The sequence below is a fragment of the Gymnogyps californianus genome, chromosome 2, assembly GCF_018139145.2.
Source record: "Gymnogyps californianus isolate 813 chromosome 2, ASM1813914v2, whole genome shotgun sequence".
NCBI classification, from domain to species: Eukaryota; Metazoa; Chordata; class Aves; order Accipitriformes; family Cathartidae; genus Gymnogyps; species Gymnogyps californianus.
The window spans coordinates 107,619,290-107,646,315 of record NC_059472.1 but is presented as its reverse complement, the minus strand read 5'-3'; the positions used below and the strand labels follow the sequence as shown (position 1 = coordinate 107,646,315).

The 27,026-nt window shown below is 38.9% G+C and overlaps 1 protein-coding gene across 1 annotated transcript in view; it reads left to right on the top strand.

Annotated features, from left to right (window-relative positions):
- Nucleotides 1-27,026, top strand: part of CNTNAP2 (contactin associated protein 2) — a 1,235,323-nt gene that overhangs the window by 649,918 nt on the left and 558,379 nt on the right. Inside the window, exon 9 of the mRNA XM_050890726.1 lies at nt 18,323-18,472. Coding sequence (XP_050746683.1) covers nt 18,323-18,472 — 150 coding nt within the window. The remainder of the gene's footprint in view (nt 1-18,322; nt 18,473-27,026) is intronic.

The window sequence follows — 27,026 nt, the reverse complement described above, 5'->3', positions numbered from 1 at the left end:
AAATTTTGAAATGTGTGTTAGTATTCTACTTCACTATAATAAACTGTTGAACTGTTAGAATCTATCATTATTCCCCCTAACAAAATACCCAAAGGAAATAGAACAGAAAACAAACTTACTATCTATAACAACTTTCATACTTGAGTTTCAATCTTCAGCTTAAGTGTCTTCTGTAAAAATATAAAATTAACAATACCTACTCTACTAATGGCTGGTCCTTCTACTCACACAAAGATCAATGCAGATCCAAGAATGGAGCTGCATTGTAAGGCAGAAATTTGTTCTAACAGTGGCTGTGGCATAATTGTTGCCTTCAGTGATGGTGATTCCAGTTTCTCATAAAGTCAAGCTTCAGTTATTACCTCCAAGACTAAGTTACCTCTGGAGACCTTGCAAACCTGAGCCACATTCTTCCTTTATATATATACACATGCAGCTTCCATTAACTGTAAGGGTAACTGCACATGTAAAGCTATTGGACGTCTTTTTCATTTGAGTAGTGTCGTGGTTTAACCCCAGTCAGCAACTAAGCACCACGCAGCCGTTTCCCCCTCCTCCTCCCAGTGGGGTGAGGAGGAGGAAAGCAAAGGAAAAAAGGTAAAACTCATGGGTTGAGATAAGAACAGTTTAATAACTAAAGTAAAATATAATACTAACAATAGTAATAATGAAATATAATAATAATAGTAATGAAAAGGAATACAACAAAAAAAAGAAGGGGGAGGGGAAGGAAAAAAACCAGTGATGCACAATGCAATTGCTCACCACCTGCTGACCGATGCCCAGTTAGTTCCCGAGCCGCGATCCGCCCCTCCCAGCCAACTCCCCCCTGTTTATACACTGGCCATGACGTTCCATGGTATGGAATACCCCTTTGGCTAGTTCAGGTCAGCTGCCCCGGCTCTGCTCCCTCCCAGCTTCTTGCACACCTGCTTGCTGGCAGAGCATGGGAAACTGAAAAGTCCTTGGCTTAAGATAAGCGCTACTTAGCAACAACTAAAACATCAGCGTGTTATCAACATCATTCTCACACTAAATCCAAAAACACAGCACTGTACCAGCTACTAAAAAGAAAGTTAACTTTGTCCCAGCCGAAACCAGGACAATAAGGTATGTTGTGCAATGGAGCCCTAATTACTGATCAGACCCTACCTTAACAGATGTAACTGCTTAGGAGTATTTTTGTTTTATTAGATGCCATTTATCAAGTACTATATTTTTACTTTATGAAGAACTAATAATTTTTAAAAATATATTTTATTAATTACATTCCATGTGCAAACTACAAACCAGTAAGGTTTGATCTTATAAAGAGATAAGCTTTTATGTCATAATAGTAGTAGATGCATTTCTTTCTCACTAATGAATCTCAGTCTCTCTGTTTTACAAAGATCCCCTGTTTTAATTTAGCTACACATAGAACATAATGGGACAGATTTAACACCAATGTTGAGAGGTTTGCTTCTTGAGGTCCTTCCCCTGTGCCCACTTTAAGGAAAAGGCATATCTGCCCATATTTACTGTCCTAACTCAGGGTCCCATCACACACTTAAACCTGTAAAATATGATAAGTAGTATTGATAAATATTATATCATTTTTCAAAGTATTTATATTTCTGAAAAATACATCTTTGTAAATGTATATTTAAATCCAAAGCAGAAAATCTCTTCAATGCCATAGGTATCTATGTTTTATGTATATGTGTAGGAAGTCTTCTTCAGAATAGCTGTTATGTGTACTTTTTTGTAGCATAGGAGGTGATGTTGCTTTAGGTTTTGACAATGGTTATGTTGAGGTGAGCATTAGAAATTAGTGATTAAAGGATAATACTTTAAGTCAGAGTTGTGATGACCACAAGGAGACAAAATAGGCACTTGATAGGTAAGAACAAGGCAATTTTATATACAACATAGAGTGCAATATTTATAATTTTCCTAGCTATGACTTTGTTGCTTTAAAATGTTTTACTCCCATCATGCATTTTTCCATTAAGCAAGGTTTTAAGGGGATTGTACTGTGAATAAAATTTAGAAGGGGTTATAAAAATACGGTCTTTCTACTCATACATAGGGGGAGGCAAATACTGAACAAAGGTCAAAGTTACAAAGCAAAAGAATGGACAGTTCAGTTAAATTTACTTCAAGCTCAGGAGGTATTAATTCAACGCGGGTTGATTCCCTCACTGTCAGAACAGATTCAATAATTATGTGAGGGTACAGTATATACAAATTGAGTTGGGAGTGAACTCTTTTACAATGAAATCTAGTAGCAGTTGCAACTGGGAAAAGCTACTACCTCTCCATTACAGTGATTTTGATCATCACAGACTGGTAGGTGTGAAATATACTGCAGCTCATCTAAGCCAGCTCCCTGAAAATTTAGGGGTTTTCCATATGCTGGCCTAAATTTTCAGCTGGTACAGATGCCCTTAGATTCAGGACTTCAGCAGAGGTGTTTTACTTAGATCACTGTTGCAATTACCTCTCCAGTGGCATTAACCCCAGCTGAAGTCCCTGTAGCTTAAGGTCAAAGACATACTTGTGTAGATCTTTAATAAATATTTTTTTTTTATTTTTGAGGCACATGATTTTAAAGTTGTATCGATAATATCACAATTTCAGATCCCTTAATCCCTCTGTTATTAACTAGCAGATGCAAGTATGACACGCATGTGAGGTACATATCACTGTGTTTCTCCCATGCCAGCTTTCCCAGTGTCCTACCAGTCGTATTGACAGGGCTGTTCTATTCCTGGCTCTCTTCCGTTACAGCTGGTGGATTCAGTCTGGATTTCAAAGGTAGCGCTTCTAGCACCCAGTACTGTAGCAGTGCTCAGCTCTGATCTCACTGCTGTGCTGAACAATCCACCACTGAGCAGCTGTATTTGAAAGAACTGCCTTTCCTTTCTCATCTGGTGTGGGCTGGAGTCTGGGGAAACTTTACTGAAATTCAGGGTTCATCTAATGCTGTGGTAAGGAGCAGCAAAATAAGGCAATGTATATTTGAAAAATAGTTTGATACCTTTTAAAAGGCATAACATTTAGTCATTTAAACTACACATTCCTCTTTGACAATCCCTAGTGAAAGGTACAGATGAGAGGAAATGCTGCCATACTGAACTGGCAGGGAAACGGAAGGGCTGGAGACATTTTCAAGTTTCTTTGCTTCTTAGAACTTCTTTTATGCTGAAAGGCTGCTTTCATTAGATAGTCCCTCCTAAATGAATGCATGAAATATGCTTTTAAAACCTAAGATAAAGTTCGTAGGCAGAGTCAGAGTACATGTTTTCAGCTGAATTTCTTCTTGACTTCGAGGTTGTCCTGGTTTCGGCTAGGACAGAGTTAATTTTCTTCCTAGTAGCTGGTATAGTGCTGTGGTTTGGATTTAGTAGGAAAAGAATGTTGATAACACACTGATGTTTTTAGTTGTTGCTAAGTAGTGTTTATACGAAGTCAAGGATTTTTCAGCTTCTCGTGCCCAGCCAGCAAGAAGGCTGGAGGGGCACAAGAAGCTGGGAGGGGACACCGCCAGGACAGCTGACCCAAACTGGCCAAAGAGCTATTCCATACCATATGACATCATGCCCAGTATATAAACTGGGGGGAGTTAACTGGGAGGGGGGATCGCGGCTCGGGAACTAACTGGGCATCGGTCAACGAGTGGTGAGCGATTGCATTGTGCACCACTTGCTTTGTATAGTTTAATTCTTTTAGTATTGCTATTGTCATATTATTATTATCATTATCATTGTTTTTCATTCCTTTCTGTCCTATTAAACTGTCTTTATCTCAACTCACAAGTTTTTTTTTCCTGATTCTCTCCCCCATCCCAGGGGTGGGGGGGCAGTGAGCGAGCGGCTGCGTGGTGCTTAGCTGCCGGCTGGGGTTAAACCACGACAGAGGTATAACTTGCATTGTCGAAGAGCAGTCAGTGAAAGGCAATATTCAGTAAAATGCAAAGCAGTCCTGCAATGCTAGCATTTTAATTATGTTTTTATGGCTTTCTTAGAAAACCACTGCCTAAGGTCCAAATATTTTTATTGTGGTTCCTTTTGAGACAGTATATTTTATTACATTTTATTTTATGTATGCCTGCTACTGTGCCCTTAACAAAGAAAATAACGTATAAAAAATATATTTTTAGTTAATAAAGTGAGTCATTTGAAGCGATCTTTATACTAAGACTTTACTCTGGTTCATTAAGAAATTTACTCTTTTTTTTTTTTCTGTTAGCTTTCTGGTTTTGAAAAACATACACCTCCTTAACACAAATGAAAAATTAATCTGTGCCAGCAAATGCATGCAAATTCTGGGGCAAATATATTCTTCTTGGGGCAGGAAGATGCCACCTGAACTTCTCCCTTGCAGTAGGTCTAATACCCCACAGAGTGCTATGGCAGGGTGATGTTTTATCACTTTTTTCCTTAAGGCTTTCGATAGAAAAGAACAGGCTGTTTTCTTTTCAAATTGAGATCCCAATGTCCTCAGCAAATGCTTTCAACATTTTAGACCTGGCTATGTCTGCAGTTGCAAGCAGTGCAGCACAATAGGAGTGGATCTGCAGAGCAGAACAGTTCGTGCTGAGACCTGAAAGTCCATGCAATGTCATTTGCACACTTGAGACTGGAGCTTGTTAGTTTGGACTTAGTTTCATCTGAAGGAAATACAGTCCTCAGGCTTTGAGACTGATACTAATACAAAGCAAGGTCCACTATGTGGGACAATTGCGAGGTTTGCTTTGTACACACACTCCAGCAACAAACTAAAAACTAAATGTAGTTTACATGTAAACCTCTACCTCCACCTCTATAGGTGTCTGGTTCGTGCACAAAACTGCCTTCTGCTGCACGGAGCTCACTGCTTTTGTTTATGGCTCCAGAACTGGTCTAAAGCAAGGTTAAGTCCAGCCTCAAGATGTCACTAATAGCGTCTCAACCACAGCATGGACAGTCATTCAAAGAAAATCAGTCTTCAGATATAGCACTGTTTGGTTCTGGCAGTGGAGTATTCCAAGTTTAAAGAATAAATGTTTTAATGCAGTTTGAGTTTAATGAAAAATAATCATGAACAAAGAATAATTGATTGGTCATTGGTGTTTGCTAGATTATGTCCACATTTGGTATTTTTTTCTGGTGGGGAGCGGTGGATTTGCTTTTTCTACAGTTCATGCCTCTGTGACAGAGGCAGAGGTTCAGCTGAATCCTTGTAAAAAATGCTATATTGTGTTTAGAAGAAAAGTGCAATGTTTCTACTATTTATTATGTGAGGCGTACGTAGAATGAAGATCAAATGATAAAAAGGATTTTTGTATAATAGGATTAAGACATGAAAAGGGCTGCTATGTGCACTTCCTTTCAGAAAATCTTGTGCCTAGAGCTTTGTATAACTTCTAAACAGGAGCATAATGAAAGTGTTACAGGTGCTGATTTAGAAGTATTGCCAAATGAACAGCATAAAGCTATTTTAGTGTACCACAAGTAAGGTGATAAAGCTTGATCACCTCTTCCCCCATCATACGCTTCAAGCTTTCAATCATACATTGATAACTTCTAGAAAACGTGCATCAAAAGACCTGTTTGGATGTCTGAGACATATTTAGGCCTCAATTTGGCAACTTAAAGATGTGCATGACTTTTATACCCTCGAGTGATCTCCTACTACAGCATGTTTTTAAACTTTTTTGTTGATTCAGAGCCATCATTAGGAAGCTTGTCTCAGGGATTTCAATATCAAAACAAAGTTACATTTGATTTTTGCTGTTGGTAAGAAAAAGTCAATTCACCTTTAGTCACATGGAGATTTTTCTGGTTTTTGTATCTGCTTTTTCTTACCAACATAACCCTCCCCACCAAGTTCTGTTTTGTTTGTAATTAAGTATTCTGTTTAAGCCAAAGTGAAAGTGTTCAAGTTGGGTACCTGTGAGAAAATCTAAGGAAATAAGAATTAGTCTATGCTCCTTTTCACTGAATACTTCAGTGTTATGAAATTAAAATTTACAGATTCACTTTCCTCCCCTGTCTGGAATATTTAGTTATTTTATTTTTTTGTATTATTTATCCAGCATCAATGTGCAAAGAATAGGCACTGTCTCTATCATGCTTTTGTAGGTATCTAAACTTGATTAGTCCAAAGATAGGAAAAAGCAAAGTAGGTTACCTGCTGTATTCTTTTCACAATTTAGCCATCTAAATAATAAATATACAGTAAATATTATAAATAATTGTAGTGATGCAGAAGGGCTTCAAATTCAGAAAGGCCTCCCTCAAAAAAGCTAAAGAAATATATCTAATATGGATAAATGTGACAGAATAGTAGTCATAAAACAAGTACCTTTAAGTTTTATAAGATGAAAAGGAAAGTTCTGGTTAGCTGACTTAAATCAAAATATTAAGATGCTGAGCATATAAAAATAATAATAATTCAGTGCAGAATGGTATCTGGCAGGTGACTGTAAAAACTATAAAATGAAGTTAAAGCTTTATGAGTATAATGCTGTTTCTAAGATGTTTTATTTCTTATAATTTACAAGAGAAAAATAAGAAAAAAGAAATATAAACCCTTTTTTGAAAAAATCTGCAGGTTTCTTATATGAAATGTGTATGCTGGATAAAGAGTAGTTAAATTACCAGTTTCAGTAATGGTTATTGAAATTATTTGAAATCTGAGAATAGATCAGATTTTGCATGAGCATGTTTGTGGTTCTAAGTAAGAAAGTAAGTTGATTGTGTTCTATGTACTCTTAAAGATGTAGATAACTGTTTTCAGCTCTAAAAGATTGTCCTGGTTTTGGCTGGGACAGAGTTAACTCTCTTCTTAGTAGCTGGTACAGTGCTGGGTTTTGGATTTAGTGTGAGAATGATGTTGATAACACTCTGATGTTTTAGTTGTTGCTAAGTAGCGCTTATCTTAAGCCAAGGACTTTTCAGTTTCCCATGCTCTGCCAGCAAGCAGGTGTGCAAGAAGCTGGGAGGGAGCATAGCCGGGGCAGCTGACCTGAACTAGCCAAAAGGGTATTCCATACCATGGAACATCATGCCCAGGATATAAACAGGGGGGAGTTGGCCGGGAGGCACGGATCGCGGCTCTGGCATCAGTCAGCGTGTGGTGAGCAATTGCATTGTGCATCACTGGTTTTTTTTCCTTCCCCTCCCCCTTCCTTTTTTTGTTATTTTCCTTTTCATTACTGTTATTATTATTATATTTCATTATTACTATTGTTAGTATTATATTTTACTTTAGTTATTAAACTGTTCTTATCTCAACCCACGAGTTTTACTTTTTTTCCTTTCCTCCTCCTCACCCCACTGGGAGGAGGAGGGGGAAGCGGCTGTGTGGTGCTTAGTTGCTGACTGGGGTTAAACCACAACAAAGATGATGATATGTTATCTCAATATGGGCCACAATGCTGTATAGTAATTATAGTGTTGTCAGTTAAAAAGAGGATAAAGCTAGATGCTGATCTGGAAAGAGTTTTGAGGAAGTTAGGAACAGTTATGCTAAGTAATTGATGTGTGGCCATAGTCTGTTTTTTAGTAAAGATTAATCCTGGAGCCATTCATTGAGATGATTACCATTGAGCATGTACAAAATCCTGTGCAATTCCAGGACACCAGATTGCATTATTAGAGCCAACATTTTCTGACTTGACATGGACTGGAATAGAGGAAGAGGCCAGTGGAAAAAGGTGTATTTGTTCATTAACAACAGCATCCTTTCTGCAAGCTGAAACACATACAGAGATTCCAATTTCCAGGTGTATATATTTTCATATCTAAGGCACAATAACACTGCAATTTTTATTCCTGAGAATAAAGAATGTGAGAAGAGCAGTGAGAGGAGAGGAAAAAGACTGTCCTTGAAAAGCTAAAATTGTTTCAGCAGTTCTATAAGATTCTACAAGCTTAGAATTTGCAAAACATTACTTTTTCTGTCATTCAAGTGCAAACAGTCTTTCATCTGGTTTTATTAGTTTTTAGTAAAAGACAGAACAAAAAAATCATTACAAGTTTGACCATTATTTGCCAGGTTTAAGGTCCATTTCATTGAAATCACCAGTAGTCAAGCCTCTTGTAAGAATAGGTTTGAATGTTATAAAGAGCCTGCAGCATTGTAGTTGCATGTATTTGCTGTATTTTCAGTTTACTGCACAACAGTATTAACTATGGAAATAGGAAAATTACCTACTTTTTGTTTTTGTTTTTAAATACATCCTATATATACAAGGCTAGAGATGTATTTAAAGCTAAATGTTCATCTTTTTCTTCTGGCATTAACTTGCAGAGAAAACTCAATATAAATAAAATATCACCAATGGGCAAAATTTTGGCATGTTTCCAACTACTCACATTAAAAAAGAACCCTGAGCTTAATCATGATGACAAACTTTGTCATAACTGTTTTGTTTTTGTTGGAGAACAGGGTTTTCCATCATTAAAATCCCTTCAAGGACTGCATTTGCCACTGTCTTAGCTTACTGATCATCTGGATAGCTGAAAAATGAATAAAACTAAAAATGGAAAGGACTTTTCTGAATCATAAATCCTAAAGCAGATTATGTAATTAGATAGGTTATTCCATAAACTATCTAAAATATTACCATAGGAAGAGCTGTGATTTTGTTTTTCCAGTTTAAAAATACAGTTAGCTAAACACAGAAAAGCATGGCTCTTGTAATTGCATCCTGGTGATTTTTTTCCGATTGAATATTAATGGCATATATTGCTGTATATTTGAACACAGCTGAATGTTTCAAACAAAACATTGTTGGCTTGTTTTCTTATAGTCAGAAATATTGGTGCAAAGCTGTACTGAATTAGCAAGGGATTAAGCAGGAATATCAATTCAATACACCACCATCCTCAGAAGAAACATGGTGCTGGCTGGCTAAAGTGAAAGCAGTGACAAACCAACCTCTCCCTCTGCCTTCAGCCTCAGACAGGGTGGGTCTTGCCATCAGCAGAGAAACTTTGACTGGACTTCTGGATTCCTGGATTACAGGGAATCCACACAGTCATTGCTGAATACCCAGGAAAGCCTCCTTGCTTCCAGCACCTCTGAAGTTTGTTCACGTGTCTGCTCCCTGTTCTGCCCTGGAGTCTCCCCATCCTCAGTATTGAAGGTTTCATCTCCTAATAAGAATTTACAAGAAATTACAATATAAAGTTTTACTACAACAGTAGTAACTAAAGACCAGTATGCAGCCACACAGCCTTACATTTCTTCAGCGCTTCATGGAGTGCTAAAGATACTATTCTTTCCCTGTTTTATTCTTAAACATTTTAACTGAATTTTGGGTTACAGTCATATATCAAAATTACGACGAGGTTCTGTTCTGATGTAGTAGATATTATGCTGTTAACTTCAAAAGAATTTTGTCCATGTATATCAGCAGACTGTATAATCTAGCACTCATTAATAGCCACTGCATGGGTCAGTACCTTTTACAGGAAGATTTGATCGCACAAGATTAACTGTAGAAGAATTTGAGATTTTTGCTACTATAATTTTCTCCAAGGCATAACTGGACCAGATGTTATCTTTCTAAGTTCTCCATTATGTATTAAACTCTTGTACTTTTTTGGTATTCGTTAATCTAGTCCTTCTTCCATGTCTGTAATAAGCAAAACATCTGTTTCTTCTTGTTCAATCGAAGTGCCTACCTCAAGAGTCCTACTTTTAAAATAATGTCATTTAAATAGAAATCCTAGATAGGGAGAATGCATTTCATTAACATATTTAATTTGCATATGAAACCAGCTTTTCCAGAACTCAGCAGGGAATTTGTGGTGGCAGCAGTATGTGTTTCTTCTTTTTCTCAACTTCTCTGCCAGAAAGTTACAGTAAGAAAAAAAGAATGCAAATAAATATATGTATCAGCTCAGATATTAGAGATTAGACTGCAATGAGAAATCATCATTGTGCATTTGGGATGTTGTCCATTCTAAACTTTTCAGCTGAAAATTCTTTTAATAGAAAGAGCCATATTCTACTCTTAATATTGAGTCTTGGTTTACAGAAAGATCTCAGTTAAGCTTGACTTTTTTTAAGTCCAAGTAGAAATAATTCCTCAATATATGAGTCATGTAATAAAATATTACAATAAAAATAGGTCATGCAGCTGTACAAACTTGTCCCCTATGGGAGAATATACCGTGTATTCCAATAACAATTTAAGTCCCTGGAACAGAGTATTATCACATTAAGAAAGGAGGGTTGACACTACTGCCTCTAAAACACATGTAAATAAAAAACTGATAAAAACAGTGGCAGGAATCAAAGATGCTCTTAGTTACACCATTGGGGAGCCCAATTCTGTAAAGACAATAGTGAGTACTTGCTGAGTGCTAGTGAGCAATCCTCATCAGCATTCATAGGTAAACTCCATGGAAAAATGTAGCAGTAAAAAGTTTTCTAAGCAAACGTAAAATTGCACTTGAATTTTTGTTGCAACTTTGAGCCAGAACAGTTGGAATGTTGCTGTCATACTGTAAAGCTCCATAAGGATGGTTAATACATGTAGCTAAGAAGAAGACAGCCTTAACTCGTGATCATTTTATAGTCAATACAGTGAAGAGTTCATAAAACAGACGGCGTGACCTTTCAGGAACTGACAGGAACGATGCCAACTTGTAGGGGCAAATATTTTTAATACAGGCAAAATACCAATGCTTCTCCAATCATGCCTCTAGCAAGCAGCTTACAGACAGCAATGTGTCTCCTTAGTATATTTTGCTAAATGCTGTGCACACAGAGAGAATGCATGGAATTAGTTTTTGCTGGTAACCTGCAGCTCCTTATGCTCTGATCCACCTTCCCTCCCCTGCTTCTTGCCTTGAGCCATTGCAATGTTCAGTTTTTCAGTGTGGTGCTAGTGAGCTTTGGGTGTTTTCCCTTCACTGCACACTGGGAGAGCATACCACACAGGCAGAAGTAACTGTGCACCTCTTAGACTAGCATATTGCGCACCATTTTCACTTGTTAATTCAGCAGATAGATAGCATCACCTGTTTCCGTGCTTTAAGAAACAAAGTTTTGGGACCTTCCAAGATGTGCAGAAATTCATGTTCAGTTGGACAAATAGTTTCCCCCCCCAAAAAAAAGTGTGGAGGGATTCCAGTTCACAAATTGGTTGCGATGGAAATGATGGCTTTCTTTTTGGGTTTTTTTTTGCAGTATTTAGGCTATTTGTTCAGGGAGAAGCTGAGCTGAGTTAATTTTTCTCTTTTTTTACATCTCACGCTTCCTAAAAGAGGAAGCTGAACTCTCTGATAAAGATTAGTCAGGGAATAAAGCATGCAGCAGTAATAGCTACATAGTCTGATGTATGAGATTGTCTCTTTAGCCTGCATACATGGTTCCAGTCCCTGTTCTAGTGTTATTTAAAATACGTCATACAAGAACAACATGAGTATTGCGAGACTAACTTACTTAGTGTGTACAGCGCAGACTAAAGTATGCAGTCAAAAAATACAGATTAAAATAACAGAAGTATTTTACACCTCCTTCGATATTCAATTTAAAATACTTTTCTCATTAGTGCCATCAATTCATTCTTTTACGAAAGAATATCTTCAAGAGGTGAGGATGGCAAACTAAGGTTTATTATAAGAAATACAGTGAACTTCCAATTTCATGGCATAATCATCTGTCTTTAGCTCCATCAGTTGTGGTGGTAGGTTGACCTTGGCCAGCTGGCAGACACACACCCAGCCACTCTCTCACTGCTCCTCCTCAACAGGACAAGGGGAGAAAATAAGACTAAGAAGCTCATGGAGCGAGATAAAGACAGGGAGATCATGTACCAATTATGGTTGCAATTAAAATAGACTCGACTTGGGGAAAATTAATTTAATTTATTGCCAATTGAAATAGGTTTAGGTAGTGAGAAACAAAGACAATATTTAAAACAACACCTTTCCTCCTCCCTCTCCCAAGCTCAACTTCAATTCCTCACTCGCAACTCCTCTACCTCCTACTCCCGAGCAACACAGGAGGATGCAGGGGTATGGTCAGGACACAGCGGCTCCTTTCTGCTGCTCCTACCACCTCACGCTGTTCTCCTGCTCCAGCATGGGCTCTCCACAGGCCGCAGCTCCCTCAGGAGATATCCACCTGCCCCGGTGGGGGCTCTCCAGAGGAATTTCTGTGGGGGCAGCTGGAGCCCCTCCTCTCCCTCCTCCTGCTCTCCCTTCGGGGCTCGCAGGGCTGTTTCTCACACTTTTCCCCTCACCCCTCACTGCCGGGCAGCGTTCTGCCCTTTCTTAACTGCACTTTCCCGGAGGCGCCTGCCTGTGGCTGAGGGCCTGGGTTGTGTCCTATGGTGGGGCCACTGGAGCCGGCTGGAACCAGCTGTGTCCGGCATGGGCCAGCCTGGCCTGTCCTCACAGAGACTACAGAGGCAGCAGACCCTGCTGCCAGCATCTGGGCACCTGCACCAGGTAAAGTTTTCTGTATATGTTTATATCTAATTCTGTTTAAATTGGTTAGAAGGCTTTGTCTATTTGGTGAATGATCTCAAAAAAATGTATCAAAGCACGAACAGCAGTGATCTTGAAAGTTACTACTGTGAAAGCTTTAAGAGAGAGACATTTGCCATGTAAATACATCAGACACCACTGCAAATTCAGTCGAGGATCAAGAGAAAACCAGTGATGTTTCGGATGCTCATGGGAGGTGGACAGGTTTGGAAGAACCCACTGGAGGTGTGACATCATTTCTCTAGTCACAGTTTGTCAAGGTGCAAAAGCTTATCTTTTGATATAATACAAATGGTGGTGCATGGTAGGCTGACACTCTCTTGCCTACTGTCCTGTTGTTTCTTGGTTTCTGCAATATCCCCCTTTCCAGAGAGTGCTTTAGACATACCTCCCTCCGGACTCACTGATGAACAGCCCATGCCACTGTTTTCATCCCTCGTGTTTTAATAGCCAAGTTTTAATTTGGTCCAGAAGTCTCTAATCATTGTTACTCAGTTTAAGGCAATACTGAATACCTCGATAAAAACTGACATAGACTTTTATAATGATAGGTCATCTCAAGCTGTAAAATTGAGATTTTAAGTATGTTCTGATAAACTTCAGTTGTAGAAACACACACTGTAACAATTTTGGTTTGGGATTCATTCCATAAGAAAATGTATCTTCTTTTACTTTCTATTATCAGTAGAAATTAATTTTATCTGGATTATAATAATGTGTTTTTACGTTTCTTCTTTGTTTGTCAAATGTAATGAAAAAGGAGCTCACAAACAGAAAGCAAACTTTTCTCATGGTTAGTATCATAGAATCATAGAACAGTTTGGGTTGGAAGGGACCTTAAAGAACACCTAGTTCCAACCCCCTGCCATGGGCAGGGATACCTTCCACTAGATCAGGTTGCTCAAAGCCCCATCCAACCTGGCCTTGAACACTTCCAGGGAGGGGGCATCCACAACTTCTCTGAGCAACCTGTTCCAGTGTCTCACCACCCTCACAGTAAAGACTTTCTTCCTAATATCTAATCTAAATCTACCCTCTTTCAGTTTAAAAACATTACCCGTCATCCTATCACTACACTCCCTGATAAAAAGTCTCTCCCCATCTTTCCTGTAGGCCCCCTTTAAGTACTGGAAGGCTGCTCTAAGGTCTTGCTGGAGCCTTCTCTTCTCTAGGCTAAACAACCTCAACTCTCTCAGCCTGTCCTCATCAGAGAGGTGCTCCAGCCCCCTGATCATCTTTGTGGCCCTCATCTGGACCTGCTTGAGCAGGCCCATGTCTTTCTTATGCTGGGGGCCCCACAGCTGAACACAGTACTCCAGCTGGGGTCTTATGAGAGCAGAGTAGAGAGGGAGAATCACCTCCCTCAACCTGCTGGCCACATTTCTTTTGATGCAGCCCAGGATGCGATTGGCTTTCTGGGCTGCGAGTGCACATTGCTGGCTCATATTCAGTTTTTCATCCACTAATATCCCCAAGTCTTTCTCTGCAAGGCTGCTCTCAATCCACTCCTTGCCCAGCCTGTATTGATACTGGGGATTGCCCTGACCCATGTGCAGGACCTTGCACTTGGCCTTGTTGAACCATGAGGTTCACACGGGCCCACTTCTCAAGCCTGTCAAGGTCCCTCTGAATGGCATCCCTTCCCTCCAGCGTGTTGACTGCACCATGCAGCTTGGTGTTGTCAGCAAACTTGCTGAGGGTGCGCTCAATCCCACTGTCCATGTTGCTGACAAAGATGTTAAACAGCGGCGGTCCCAATACCAACCCCTGAGGAACGCCACTTATCACTGGTCTCCACTCGGACATCGAGCCGTTGACCGCAACCCTTTGAGTGCGACCATTCAGCCAATTCCTTATCCACCAAGTGGTCCATCCATCAAATCCATGTCTCTCCAATTTAGAGACAAGGATGTCATGCAGGACAGTGTCAAATGCTTTGCAGGAGTCCAGGCAGATGACATCCGTTGTTCTTCCCTTATCCACCAATGCTGTAACCCTGGCGTAGAAGGCCACCAAATTTGTCAGGCACAATTTGCCCTTAGTGAAGCCATATTGGCTGTCACCAATCACCTCCTTATTTTCCATGTGCCCTAGCACAGTTTCCAGGAGGATCTGCTCCATGATCTTGCTGGGCACAGAGGTGAGACTGACTGGCCTGTAGTTCCCCAGGTCTTCCTTTTTTCCCTTTTTAAAAATGGGGGTTATGTTTCCCCTTTTCCAGTCAGTGGGAACTTCCCCGGACTGCCACAACTTCTCAAATATGATGGATAGTGGCTTAGCCACTTCATCTGCCAGTTTCCTCAGGACCTGTAGATGCATCTCATCAGGTCCCATGAACTTGTGCACCTTCAGGTTCCTTAGATGATCTCAAACCTGATCTTCCCCTGCAGTGGGTAGTTCTTAATTCTCCCAGTCCCTGCCTTTGCCTTGTGCGACTTGGGGGGTGTGGCTGGAGCTCTTGCCGGTGAAGACTGAGGCAAAAAAGTCATTGAGTACCTCAGCCTTCTCCATATCCCAGGTAACCAGGTCTCCCGTTTCCTTCCGGAGAGGGCCCACATTTTCCCTAGTCTTCCTTTTATTACCGAGGTACCTACAGAAGCTTTTATTGTTGCCCTGGACGTCCCTGGCCAGATTTAATTCTATCAGGGCTTTGGCTTTCGTAACCGGATCCCTGGCTGCTCGGACAACTTCTCTGTATTCCTCCCAGGCTACCTGTCCTTGCTTCCACCCTCTGTAGACTTCCCTTTTGTATTTGAGTTTGTCCAGGAGCTCCTTGTTCATCCACACAGGCCTCTTGGCATTTTTGCCTGACTTCCTCTTTGTTGGTATGCATCGCTTCTGAGCTTGGGATGATCCTTGATCACTCAGGAATGATCTTGAGCTTGGTGATCCTTGAATATTGACCAGCTTTCTTGGGCCCCTCTTCCCTCCAGGGCTTTATCCCATGGTACTCTACCAAGCAGCTCCCTGAAGAGGCTAAAGTCTGCTCTCCTTAATACCAGGGTAGCGAGCTTGCTGTGCACCCTCCTCGATGCCCTAAGGATCTTAAACTCCACCATTTCATGGTCACTGGGGCCAAGGCTGCCCTTGAGCTTTACATTCCCCACCAGCCCCTCCTTGTTGGTGAGAACAAGGTCCAGCATAACACCTCTCCTCATTGGTTCCTCTATCACTTGGAGAAGGAAGTTGTCATCAGTGCGTTCCAGGAACCTCCTGGATTGCTTATGCCCCACTATGTTGTCCCTCCAACAGATATTGGGGTGGTTGAAGTCCCCCCTGAGGACCAGAGCTTGTGAACGTGAGGCTGCTCCTGTCTGTCTATAGAGGGCTTCATCCACTCAGTCTTCCTGGTCGGGTGGCCTGTAGCAAAGCCTCACTATAATGTCACCTGTCCCTGCCCTCCCTTTAATCCTGACTTATAGGCTCTCAGTCAGCTCCTCATCCATCCCCAGGCAAAGCTCCATGCACTCCAGCTGGCCAATGACATAGAGGGCGACACCCCCTCCTCGTCTCCCCTGCCTGTCCTTCCTAAAGAGCCTGTATCCTTCCATTCCAACACTACAGTCATAGGAGCCATCCCATCACGTCTCCGTGATCCCAATAAGATCATAACACTGCAAGCGTGCGCACGCCTCAACTCCTCTTGTTTATTCCCCATGCTACATGCGTTTGCATAGAGGTGTTTAAGTTGGGTCCCTGATAAAGCTGACTTACTGGCTGGAATTCCTTTGTGCTGCTCTTCAGGTGCTCTCCTGCTGACCTGTGATCCTTCTCCAGGCTCTAGGCATCTATTGCTGGCACTGGTATCAAACTGGTAGGAGTGGGATGAATTGAGGTCCGCCTCCCCCAGCAACTTTAGTTTAAAACCCTCCTCACCAGCTTGGCAAGACTCATCCCCTTCTCTGACAGATGGACCCTGTCAGCCCCCAGTAGACCAGGTTTCTCAAAGTGAGTCCCATGGTCTAAGTAGCCAAATCCCTGGCTGTGGCACCGGTCCCGTAACCATTTGAATTGCCAGATTCGACTGGCCCTTTCAAACCCCTTCCCTTTGAACAGGAGGATGGAGGAAAAAACTACCTGAACCCCAGAGTCCCTTACCACCGCTCCCAGGGCTCTGTAATCCTTCTTGATACTCCTCAGACTGCTCCTGGCTGTATCACTGGTGCCCATGTAAAAAACCAGCAGCGGATAATAGTCAGTGGACTGTACTAGGCTTGGTAGTCTCTTGGTGACATGCTTGATACAAGCCTCCGGTAAGCAGCACACCTCTCTAGAGAGTGCAGGTTGGCAGATGGGTGCCTCCATACCTCTCAGAAGAGAGTTGCCTATTGCTATCACCTGTTGCCTTTTTTTAGTTGCACTGGTTGTTATACGGGGAGCAAATCAGGCTGCCTTACTCAGCTCCAGTGCCTCTCCTGATGTGATGGGTCTTTCCTCTTCAGTCTGCAGAGTGGTGAAGCGGTCCTGCAAGGGCACCTCAGGCTTCAGAGGAAGTCCTTTCCTCCTGCAGGTCCTTGCCATTATAGTATATTAAGTCTTTTGTCTATTCTTACACTAGATTGAACAGGTTATGGTAGAAACATTTCTTACTGATACATTTTTTAAGAGGTTTCAGCCACTTCTGTTCACACTAATGAATATTCCAAGAATATTCCAAGGTATAACACTCCATGTCATTTCAGCAATCATTCTTGTATCTTAAACACATGGAAGCAGTAGGAAAAAAATATTCATTAAATGTCTAGGTATATCTGTTTGCCATTAATGTTATTCTTTGTTCATAGAAGACAACATTCTTTTGAATATTTGGAAAGTTTATCTTCCATTATACTTCAGCTGATATTGTGCATCACACTTAATTTTAGAAACAGTCTATTGCATTGTGGTTTATTTTGGCAAATGACATTTTGCTAAGGTGACTTAGCACCTTTATCTAGGTGGAGAAAATGTCACTTGTAAGAGGTGTTATAATTTGGAATTTGCTTTTACTGGAGTGTTTGCTACTTAACTTGCTGACCCAACAAAACCTGCCTGCACGGTAATGACCAGAACAAGCTAGTACTCTTTCGCTGTTCTTCAATGGCAGCTTAACGTGACAGACAAACTGGCTTCCTGGCTTCCTGCCAGCTGCTGGAGACAATGATGTCAGAAGTATATAAATTCTGTTTTTTTAAAAGATCTGAATAAATGAACACATCTATTTGCTTCACTGCTGTCAGTATTGGGAGGATGGTGCTCCCCTAAGATTGCAGTTTTTGGCAGACGTTTGCTGGTTTTGCAGTGCCTCTGTGATAATGTCTTCATCTTCTGTGACTAGCCCCACATCCCAATGACAGGATTAGCTGTGAACTCACCTTCCACATGAGCCTTTCCCCCCTCCTATTTTTTCTTTCCCTTCTCTTGGAAATATCTGTCTTTTGATAAAGGCAGCAATCACGAGCATAATGTGTCCTTTGGGCTTGTTACTAACTATAGGTAAATGGATTAATCAATATCTTTTCCTTTTGAATTTCATCATAGAAACAAGAGATATTCTTTATTAGTAAAATGTAGAATATGGCCTTTTGATGGGAAAGTTGAGTGATAACATCTGTAGTTAGATACAATTATACCTGACAGGATGGACACTTTTGTAGTTCCAAGACTTGTATTTATGATATAATGTTATTTTTTTGGTAATAGTTACTTTAATAACAATGCCTTGTTATTACACTAAAATTATTTCATTTCTGCAATAGCCTTCGTTAAACCTTACATAATGAGCCTGGGAGAGAGACACACAAAACGCTTAAAGATAATAAGTATTGGACTAAGTAAAATATTCCAATGTTTTCTGTTCTTCATAGGCTCTGGTCTCAATGACGGGCAGTGGCATGAAGTTCGATTCCTAGCTAAGGAAAATTTTGCTGTCCTCACCATTGATGGCGATGAAGCTTCAGCTGTTCGAACAAACAGCCCTCTACAAGTTAAGACTGGAGAGAAATATTTCTTTGGAGGTAAAAATATGTCAAAACAAATATCTGCTTAAAGTGCTGCTGTCTTTTAATCTACATAATGGGTGAAATGGAGCTCAGGATGTAATTCATTCACGTAGATCTTAATATAGCTAAAATGGCTAAGTGCTGCTCATCAAAAAGTAAAATACTAAACTTAATTTCACTTTTAAGAATCTTTTTACACCTCCTTATCCTTGCAAAATAAACCCTAACAAGTTCTGTGCAAAAGTCAATCTAACTTGGAGTGATTTCCCAGATCCTCTCTGAACATTTCAGAGACCGTTCTCTGAAACGGGAACCTTCCATTAGTAGTTTAATTAAATGGCACTGAGAAGAGAGACAAACTTATCTTTTCAAGTGTGGAATCCTGAAGAAAAAAAAAAGTATCATTGTTCAGGATAGGTCTTAACCTTTTGCTGATTTTTTTAAAAGCTGTCATGATTGTGAATAATTAAGAGTCTTTCGTAAATTGAAGCCTTAGATTGTTCAGTATTTCTGTTTATTGACAGACCATGTCCTAAAAAGAGTTCTTGCAAATTGGGACTTGAATGTTTATTCCTCTTGCTCTCCTATGTTAGCATTTATGAAAATCAAAAAAGGCCATCAAAGTCTTGGATTTCTATATTAATTTCTATAATAATTACAGAATATATTTATTTTTATATATTATTTTTATTATATTGTTTTATAATATATTTATATGTAGACTATATTGTCTATATAATTTCTGTATTAAAAAGCCTATTTAGCATGCCAAAAATATTTTTGATACACTACTATCTTATAGGGGAAGGTCATTAAGGGTTTTTTAACTCAAGTGTCAATATTATTTTTCGTACTGCTAGCCAGGTTTTTTTAAAAACATCCAATTCAGCAATGACCTGCAATCTTTGTTCAAGCAGAATTCTCAGCGAGCTCAAATGCTAAGATCAAAAAAGAGTTGTAAGCTGTACTTTTGAAGTGTCCCACACATGTGAGGTTGCACGTGAAAGCTTCAGGCAGAGAATACAAATTTTGAAAGTAGAATTTATCAGTGTGGAATTTTTTTTCAAACTTACAAGGTGCATAGCTAATCAAAATAAAACATAAATGTGGTACTATAAATAGTCATAACATTACCCAAGTGATAGAAAATTTAATGTCATATGAAGTACCCTAAGTAGAAAGGGAAAAAATACTTTCAAGGTTATTCTCATTTCATTATCTCCTACCAATGGAATCATTAAAAATACATATGGAAATTAGTGTCTAAATAATGTTACAAAACTAATACATAGTTAATTAAAAATAGATTCTAATCCTGCAGATACTGATGACACACACTTCTAGGAAACGTTGTGGCAATGATGATATCACAGTCTAAGACAAATACTACCAAATTAAAGTTGATCTGTCACAAGACTTAAGCTTCCTGTTGTTGCAACATGCGTCTTTTCCAATATCCTTAGTTCAGCTAATATCCTGAATAGGGTTTTTTAGCATATTGCCTCAAATAAGAGTTCTAGCATAGCCAGTTGCCACATGCTAAAGCCTGAAAATAATTTTGTCGTCAAAACATACTACCTTAGATTTGTCAGAACAGCCTGAGACATTCTCATTAAATGAAGTTATTAAGCACACATAGGAGAAAATGAAAAGAAATGCCATACATAATACATCCAGTGTTAAATTCTGTTCATTTTCATAGATAAAATCCCCAGAACATTATTACATTTCTGGAGATTGATTGATTTCTTCTGAAGTGTCTTTTACCTCTGACTCTTTGGTTGTGAAGGATATGTTGTCTAGTTTCTCCAGGTAGCTTTTATACCCTTCTCAGTCAAAACACAAGTTGATTTGTTGTCATTTCAGTTGGATTCTGAAGTCTGCTTGACTTCTAATTGTTGACCTGTACTTTATAACTCCAGCATCCTTCCATAAAAAAAGTGTGCCGGGAGATATTGTTCTAGTGGGATATGAAAATCAATCATTAATTCCCTGAAGTGTCATTCCCACATCTGTTCACCCAAATACATGGTCCCTTTGCATAAGCTATGGGGGTTTTGTTTTTCCTTATTATCTTTTACAATCTGAAAGGTCTTCTAAAGTTATATCAAAAGAACAGCAGTGTCCTAAACTTCATGTCCGGTTTTATTTCAAAATAAGAAGTCTGCTTTTGCAACATGGTACTTTTGCATTTTAACTCTCTCAAGCTGTGAATCTGAGGAAACTTTATTTCTGACTTGGACCTGAGGAACCCATTTATTTTAGTATGCTCCCACATGAATATTGCTATATATATGTTAGTTATTTTGCTATATATTTCTGGTAATTAGAGCTTACTTGCAACTTAAAGCCAGTCTTTTGGATGCATATTAGAAACCTAATCTTTATATTCACAATCTGCACCTTATGAGGCAAAGTTATTTTTGTTGTATTCCGTCTATATGTATGTCTTTCTCCTTATTTTTCTTCATAAGCACTCCAAGTTAGGGCTGTTAATAAATAATATTTCCAAGAAGAGGATGTAGAGGTGAGAATAATGGGGAACTTCAAACATTTTCCCCACTTGGTTATTGTCATCAAAGAAGATGTTTTCATTAGTTTCATTAGGAGTAAGTTCAGATAAGAAGGTGTCAAATGCTTTTTTTCTGCAAATATGCATAATTGGTTAGGAAAGGGACAACCGCCTCTTGAATTCAGAGGGTAGTATGTTTGGGTTTTTGCAAACTGCTAGGTGGCTAGCAGAAAGAATTATCCATTCTTTGGTGATGATAAGTTTTCAATGTGAAAAGGAATCCAGTAGATTTCTTTGCTAGAGATCTGAATACAATAGTTACAGGTATTTTGACTACTAAAACTTTGTATTATTAAAGTTCAAACATATGTCACAGATGCAGAAGTTAAATGATCAGTTTTAAAACCAGTAATGTTATGACATTCATCCTATCTCACTGCTACATTTCTTGATCTTAGAAAATACTCAGAACACTCAATCCATTGAATTTGTGTTCAGAGAGCTTGTACAGCATTAGAAGGCTTTGAACACGTATACTCTTCTGATTTAAATTTTCCTGTTTCATCTTTGAAAGAGATACCACGTGTATGCAAATGTTTTGTTCTCCAAACTTTCTCTTTCCCTGATTTCAAAAATAAGTGTGTCTCTATATTCTGGTCTCCTGGTGTCAATATAGCAAATATATACTATAGGCACTGGTGTTGCCTTTGCTGAAGAAAAGATTTAAAGGTTGCATTTTGGCACTGCAGTACAATATTTTGTCAAAAATATATTGGAGAATTTAAAGAGAAAAGTAATTACAATAAAATGGGTACTGCCTCAAAGTAGTACGGCAGACACTAGATAGACCTTTTCTGTGAAAATAACTACAGCTTTTACTGTAAGAGAAGTACCACATATTTGAATGTGAATTTTTGAGACAGTGTCAATTTTGCAGAAAAATGATCATTTTCATATATTGTTGTCATAACTTTGCACTGGCAATATCCCATAATATTAGTTTCATAATAAAATAGACAATCTATCAAAATTGGGAATGGATTAAAGATTGAGTGGGCAAGGAGAACATTACTATGCCAAATGTAATGATAAAACATTCCAGACAAATCAGAAATATTAAGCTGACTTTTACACAGATAGGTGCGCAGTGATGTCTGAAAAAGTCCTTAATTTTACTCACAGTACTTTGATTAGAACTTGATTATGACTCAGTCCAGTATAACTACATAAGTAATAGGGGGGAATGCAGAGACAGAAGACAGTTGTGCGTTTACTCCTGGCATTAGAAATTTTGGTGCAGGCAGGAAGAAGCATGTGAGTCAGAGTGCTCCCTCCTTCTGTGCATGCAAATGGGTACAGTAAGAGCCAATTGAACACTGTGTAGACACTGAAGGTGTTAACAAAAAAGAGCTCATTTGGGCACTGAGTGGTATACTGGGCCTGGTTAGTCAACCTCCCTGTCTAGTAGCAGCCTCTAGCTACCATTTTGAGAAAGCTGGCCTTTTAAAGAAGCCAGACCTGATTGACACTCTCTCAGTTTCCCTCAAAACTAGTTCCTAAATGTGTTCTGGTTATTGCTTGATTTATTCATTCATTTGAAGAGAAATGCTTGTCATTGATCACCAAACCCAGATTTTTACAACATGTACAGCAATATTTGAATAAAGGAGATGTGGAAATCAGAATAATTTGTGACTTCTGCCCATAGAACTAACTTTTCTAGTTTTGAAAAATCCTAAGTAAATCATAAGAGTAAGTCATATGAGGATTCTCTATTTCTCTGTCAGAGATTAAATCATGTTCAGTACTGTTACAGTCTTTTTTTTTTTTTTTTCCTTCCCTTGTGCCTCTCCTGTGGTGTCTCCCAGCACTACTAAGATCTTCCCAAGGGACAGACAGCAATGATGTTTTATTCAAGCCTAAGAGTTAGGGGAAGTTGTGCTAAAGATCAGGCATTTCTGTAGATTGTGTGAATGTGTGCTGGTGTATGTAGGAGGGTGGGTGCTAATTGCCTATTACCCTTCTGAATAACTATCCTTCTCTCCCACTGATTTTATTTTCCTTCTCTTTCTTGTCTTGAATTTGGGTTTTTGGAAAAAAGTGAACTTTCTTTCCCTACTCAGCTCTAGATAATGATGTTTCTTTGTTGTTTCCAATTATCTGCATAAAACAAAAAAGCAGAACAGAGAAAGTGAATCACAGAGTGAAAATGAGTCCATTAACCTCATTTGCACTGTTGGAGATAAGGGGCTTTTGTGAGGCATCTTAAGCTTGCACCAAACCACCTAATAGCTGCCTAGTGCCCATAGGAAATATTTGATTAGAGACGTAATTTTGACTTGTTTCTCGTTTACAGCATTTCTTTTTAATTGTGTCTTTCCTTTTCACTGGCTTAAGGATGGGAGAGTTTTTAGTATGAGTGATAAATCTTCATTGAGAACAAAGGTATGCAGTGAGCGTCTGTCAATCCACTGTGTGCTGCTTTTTCTGACAAGCAAAGATGAATGGTCTATGCAGTAAGTTTCCTATGGGACACCAGTCTATGGCACATAGAAAGTCCTTCCTTTCTGTATGACTGTACAAAACACACTCCATTTGGAGTCTTGTTCCTGGAGTAGAATTTATTTGTTTCTTAGAGTTGTGTTGGTCTGAAATCCCATAGAATTAGAGGGGGTGGAAGGAGGAGGGAGGAGGGAAGTCAAGTGAAAGAGAAAAAATACCTTCCTCTGTTTCACATGTGCTGGGCTCTTCTGTGTGTGCATCTTCCTTTTTTAAAACCGGTCATCTATAACCAAAGCCTTTGGGTGGTGTGCCTACATTTTTTATCAAGTTATCCATTGTTATCATTGTGAGAATTGGTCATTAACAGCTGTTATAGTCGTAGTCAGTCTTCCTAGGTAGTGTCACTGGGATTTCAAAAGCACTCAGACTATCATAATCATGAGTATTATCAGAGAGAAAGGGGGCATAGGATTTTTTGTAGCTCAAATTCAAATGTGTTCAGCAAAACCGAAGTTGACTTATTAGACGTTATGTGACAAATGAACGGGACCCAACGAATGGCAACTCAGGTTACCTGTTACCTAAATAAAGAAAACTAAAGTCCCTGCTGACATCATTCTCTCAAGCCTGCAGCTTCTCACATCTCAATAAGTAACAACAATGTGGGGTTGTATTTGCATTTCTGCATGTTGATCAGACTTTTAATATGTCAGGGCTTCAGTTTTGGTGGCCACTTGAGTCTTTTGCACGTATGACCACGAGACAGGATGGTCAAATTTGCATTTCTTGTGGAAAGGGCGCTTTCAGTGTGATTTGAAACCTTATTCCTCATGATCATAGCTGTACTGTAAGCTCAAATACAAATCCATGAGGAGAACACAAAGCAAATTCAAAATAACTCAGAGTATAATGTGATTTTGTGTATCTTCAGCATTTATCTTCAGGAATCCTCCTAGGTCAGTCCTACAAAATAATGATAAACACAAGAAATGGAAATAAATAATTGGAATGGGCTATATTTTTTAACAACTCTCATGCTTTGGATTGTTAAATCCAGAACGTTTATAAGTCAATAGATGAGCAACGAATGCAGATAAGCAGAATGTATAAACCTGGGCAAAGCAAGGAAGTGGTTTTGTAGTAAGTAAAAAAACAAGAACAAAAAGAAGATGACAGGCAATTATAGGCACCTAAGCCTCTCTCTGCTATTTAATACACGATTCAAATTCTTTATTATCTCATCTGCTCTCTTCCACTATGAACAATGAAGCACAGCTGAATTCACACTCCTTCTATACAACTGACAGAACTGAAGGGAGTCAATCAACATTGCCCATTAACTCTTTGAATTTTATGCTTTTTTTATCATGTCTAAAGTTTTGTTTATTTTATTCAGATAATTTGAATGTTAGACAAATAAGACCAGGTAAAATAATGGTGACATTCTGTGATTAATTTTCAGTAATGTCAGTAGTATTGTTAGTGATGTTAAAATATGCCAATCCACAAACATGTTGTATACAACAGTACAAGCAGAAATGCTGGAGATAGATTGATCTCCTGAAGAAAAACAAGTGCAGGCAGAAAGCTGATACTTTGTACAAGCAAATAAAAGATAAAATGTATGACAATGTGAGTTTAGGAATGGATATATGGGAGCATGAGTCTTGCTGGAATAACTTCAGCTTTTGAGCAAAGGCCTATTAAAGATGAGAAGTCTCTGCCCACTGAAAAATGAATGAATGAAGTTTTGAGAGGTGCTCTTCTTGTTATACAACATAAATCTCTTGCTAAGCTGAAAAGTTAGCCACAGAGTATATCTAGAAGTATCTCAAAAAAATAAAGTGAAGGAACTTGATCTCTTTTGTTTTATTTTCTTGCAAGCACTAAAGCAAATTTCTATGTGCAGCAGATAAAAGAATGACAAATTTTTCAATACATTTTCTTTCTCTTATTGACATTTAAACCCAAGAAAGAATAAAGACTGAGGAAGAACATGTACTGTAGAGAGTAAATCTGCATGGACATGGGAAGGAGTAAACTGACCTAATGGAATTCTATTGTCTCTAATTCTGTGTGTATATGATTTATTTCCTTTTTCACTAAATACAGTAGTCATATTGTTGCCTGAGTCTCATCAGAAACAAATTGTATCAAGTCTCTGAATATTATAGAAAATTCAATTAAAAATAGAGGAAATTCCCTACATGGTATAGCTCTTGACTCCGAAGGGAAGGAAAAGGACTTGTAAAAGTTAGTAACACTTCTAAAAGAAAAACTTTTGGAAATGTCTGGTGAAGACCCAGAAGAGAGCTATTGGAGACACACTCAAAAGTGACAATTATACCTATATCCTATACGTCTCTCTTGCTGATGCTTTAGTAGGTCAAGCTACAAGGTCTTTGGTACCAGTAGCTGGAAAAGCTACCTACAGGAGTGGAAGGGCAGGTATTTCAACAAGCAGTGACTGTTGGGGTGAATGTTAACCCGTACTAATCATTAGACAGTGCTAATTAGGGCTGTATGGTTTTAGAACAACTAAAATAATGTAGTCTATTGATGGTGCTAGGAATCACAAATATGGCTGTGAGCGTGTTGAATTGTGTTGTGAAAAATAAACACATATGCTTTCCCAGTGTGTGAAAATAATCATACTCCTAAATAGTGGAGAATGCTAATTAATATTCAAATAGCGCTTGTATGAACTTGACCTGTTTTTCAAGGGTGTCCTGGCTCTGCTTCTAGGTGTATGAATGTGCTTATTGTCCACAGCCACAATTCAACACACCTACAGGGGGGGGAAAAAAAAAGAAAAAAAAAAAGAAAAGGTAAATTCTTGGTGTTATCAATAGCCTATATTGTTTTCAGAGGCTTTCTTGTTTGGGGGAGTGACTTACTGCTGCTTCTCAGTGGATTTTCCATAGGTATTAAAGTATCTGTGATTTTCCTCTTTAAAATAATAGAATACCTCAGCCTTCCCTTTTCCTCCCACCCCCTCTAAACATGAGACAAATTTTCAATTGCATTTCAATGTTTTAAGTATGTAAATGAGCACCTATTAATATTGCAAACAACACTAAGCAAGAAGATGCCTACCTGCCATTGATTCTGGTAGTAGTCAGACAACTGACTCACATGTTTCTGAAAATCTACACATCTATATAATTATAAACATGAGTAACTTTGGAAATCTGGTTTAATGAGTCATAAATGTATAACAGGAGAAAAAAAATCAGGATGTGTTCCAGAACTCACCAAAATATGGTGTTTGTGAAAGTGGGAGATACAGCAAAAATATAGTTATTCAGACAAGAGGCCTGCCTGACTCATATGGTCTGAGCTGAGAATGGTTCTCAGTGCTGATTGTAAATACTGGCTCATGTATGAAACCTGACTGGAGCTCCAATTAAATTTATAATTACTGTCTGCTGCTTCTACTATATAAGCAAACTGCAGGGTCTAGGGCAGGCTGTCTATTAAATCCTTGCATGCGTACAGTCCCAGGTTGTTATTATCACCTTTCACTGAAGACAACAAATCCCATCATATAAAACT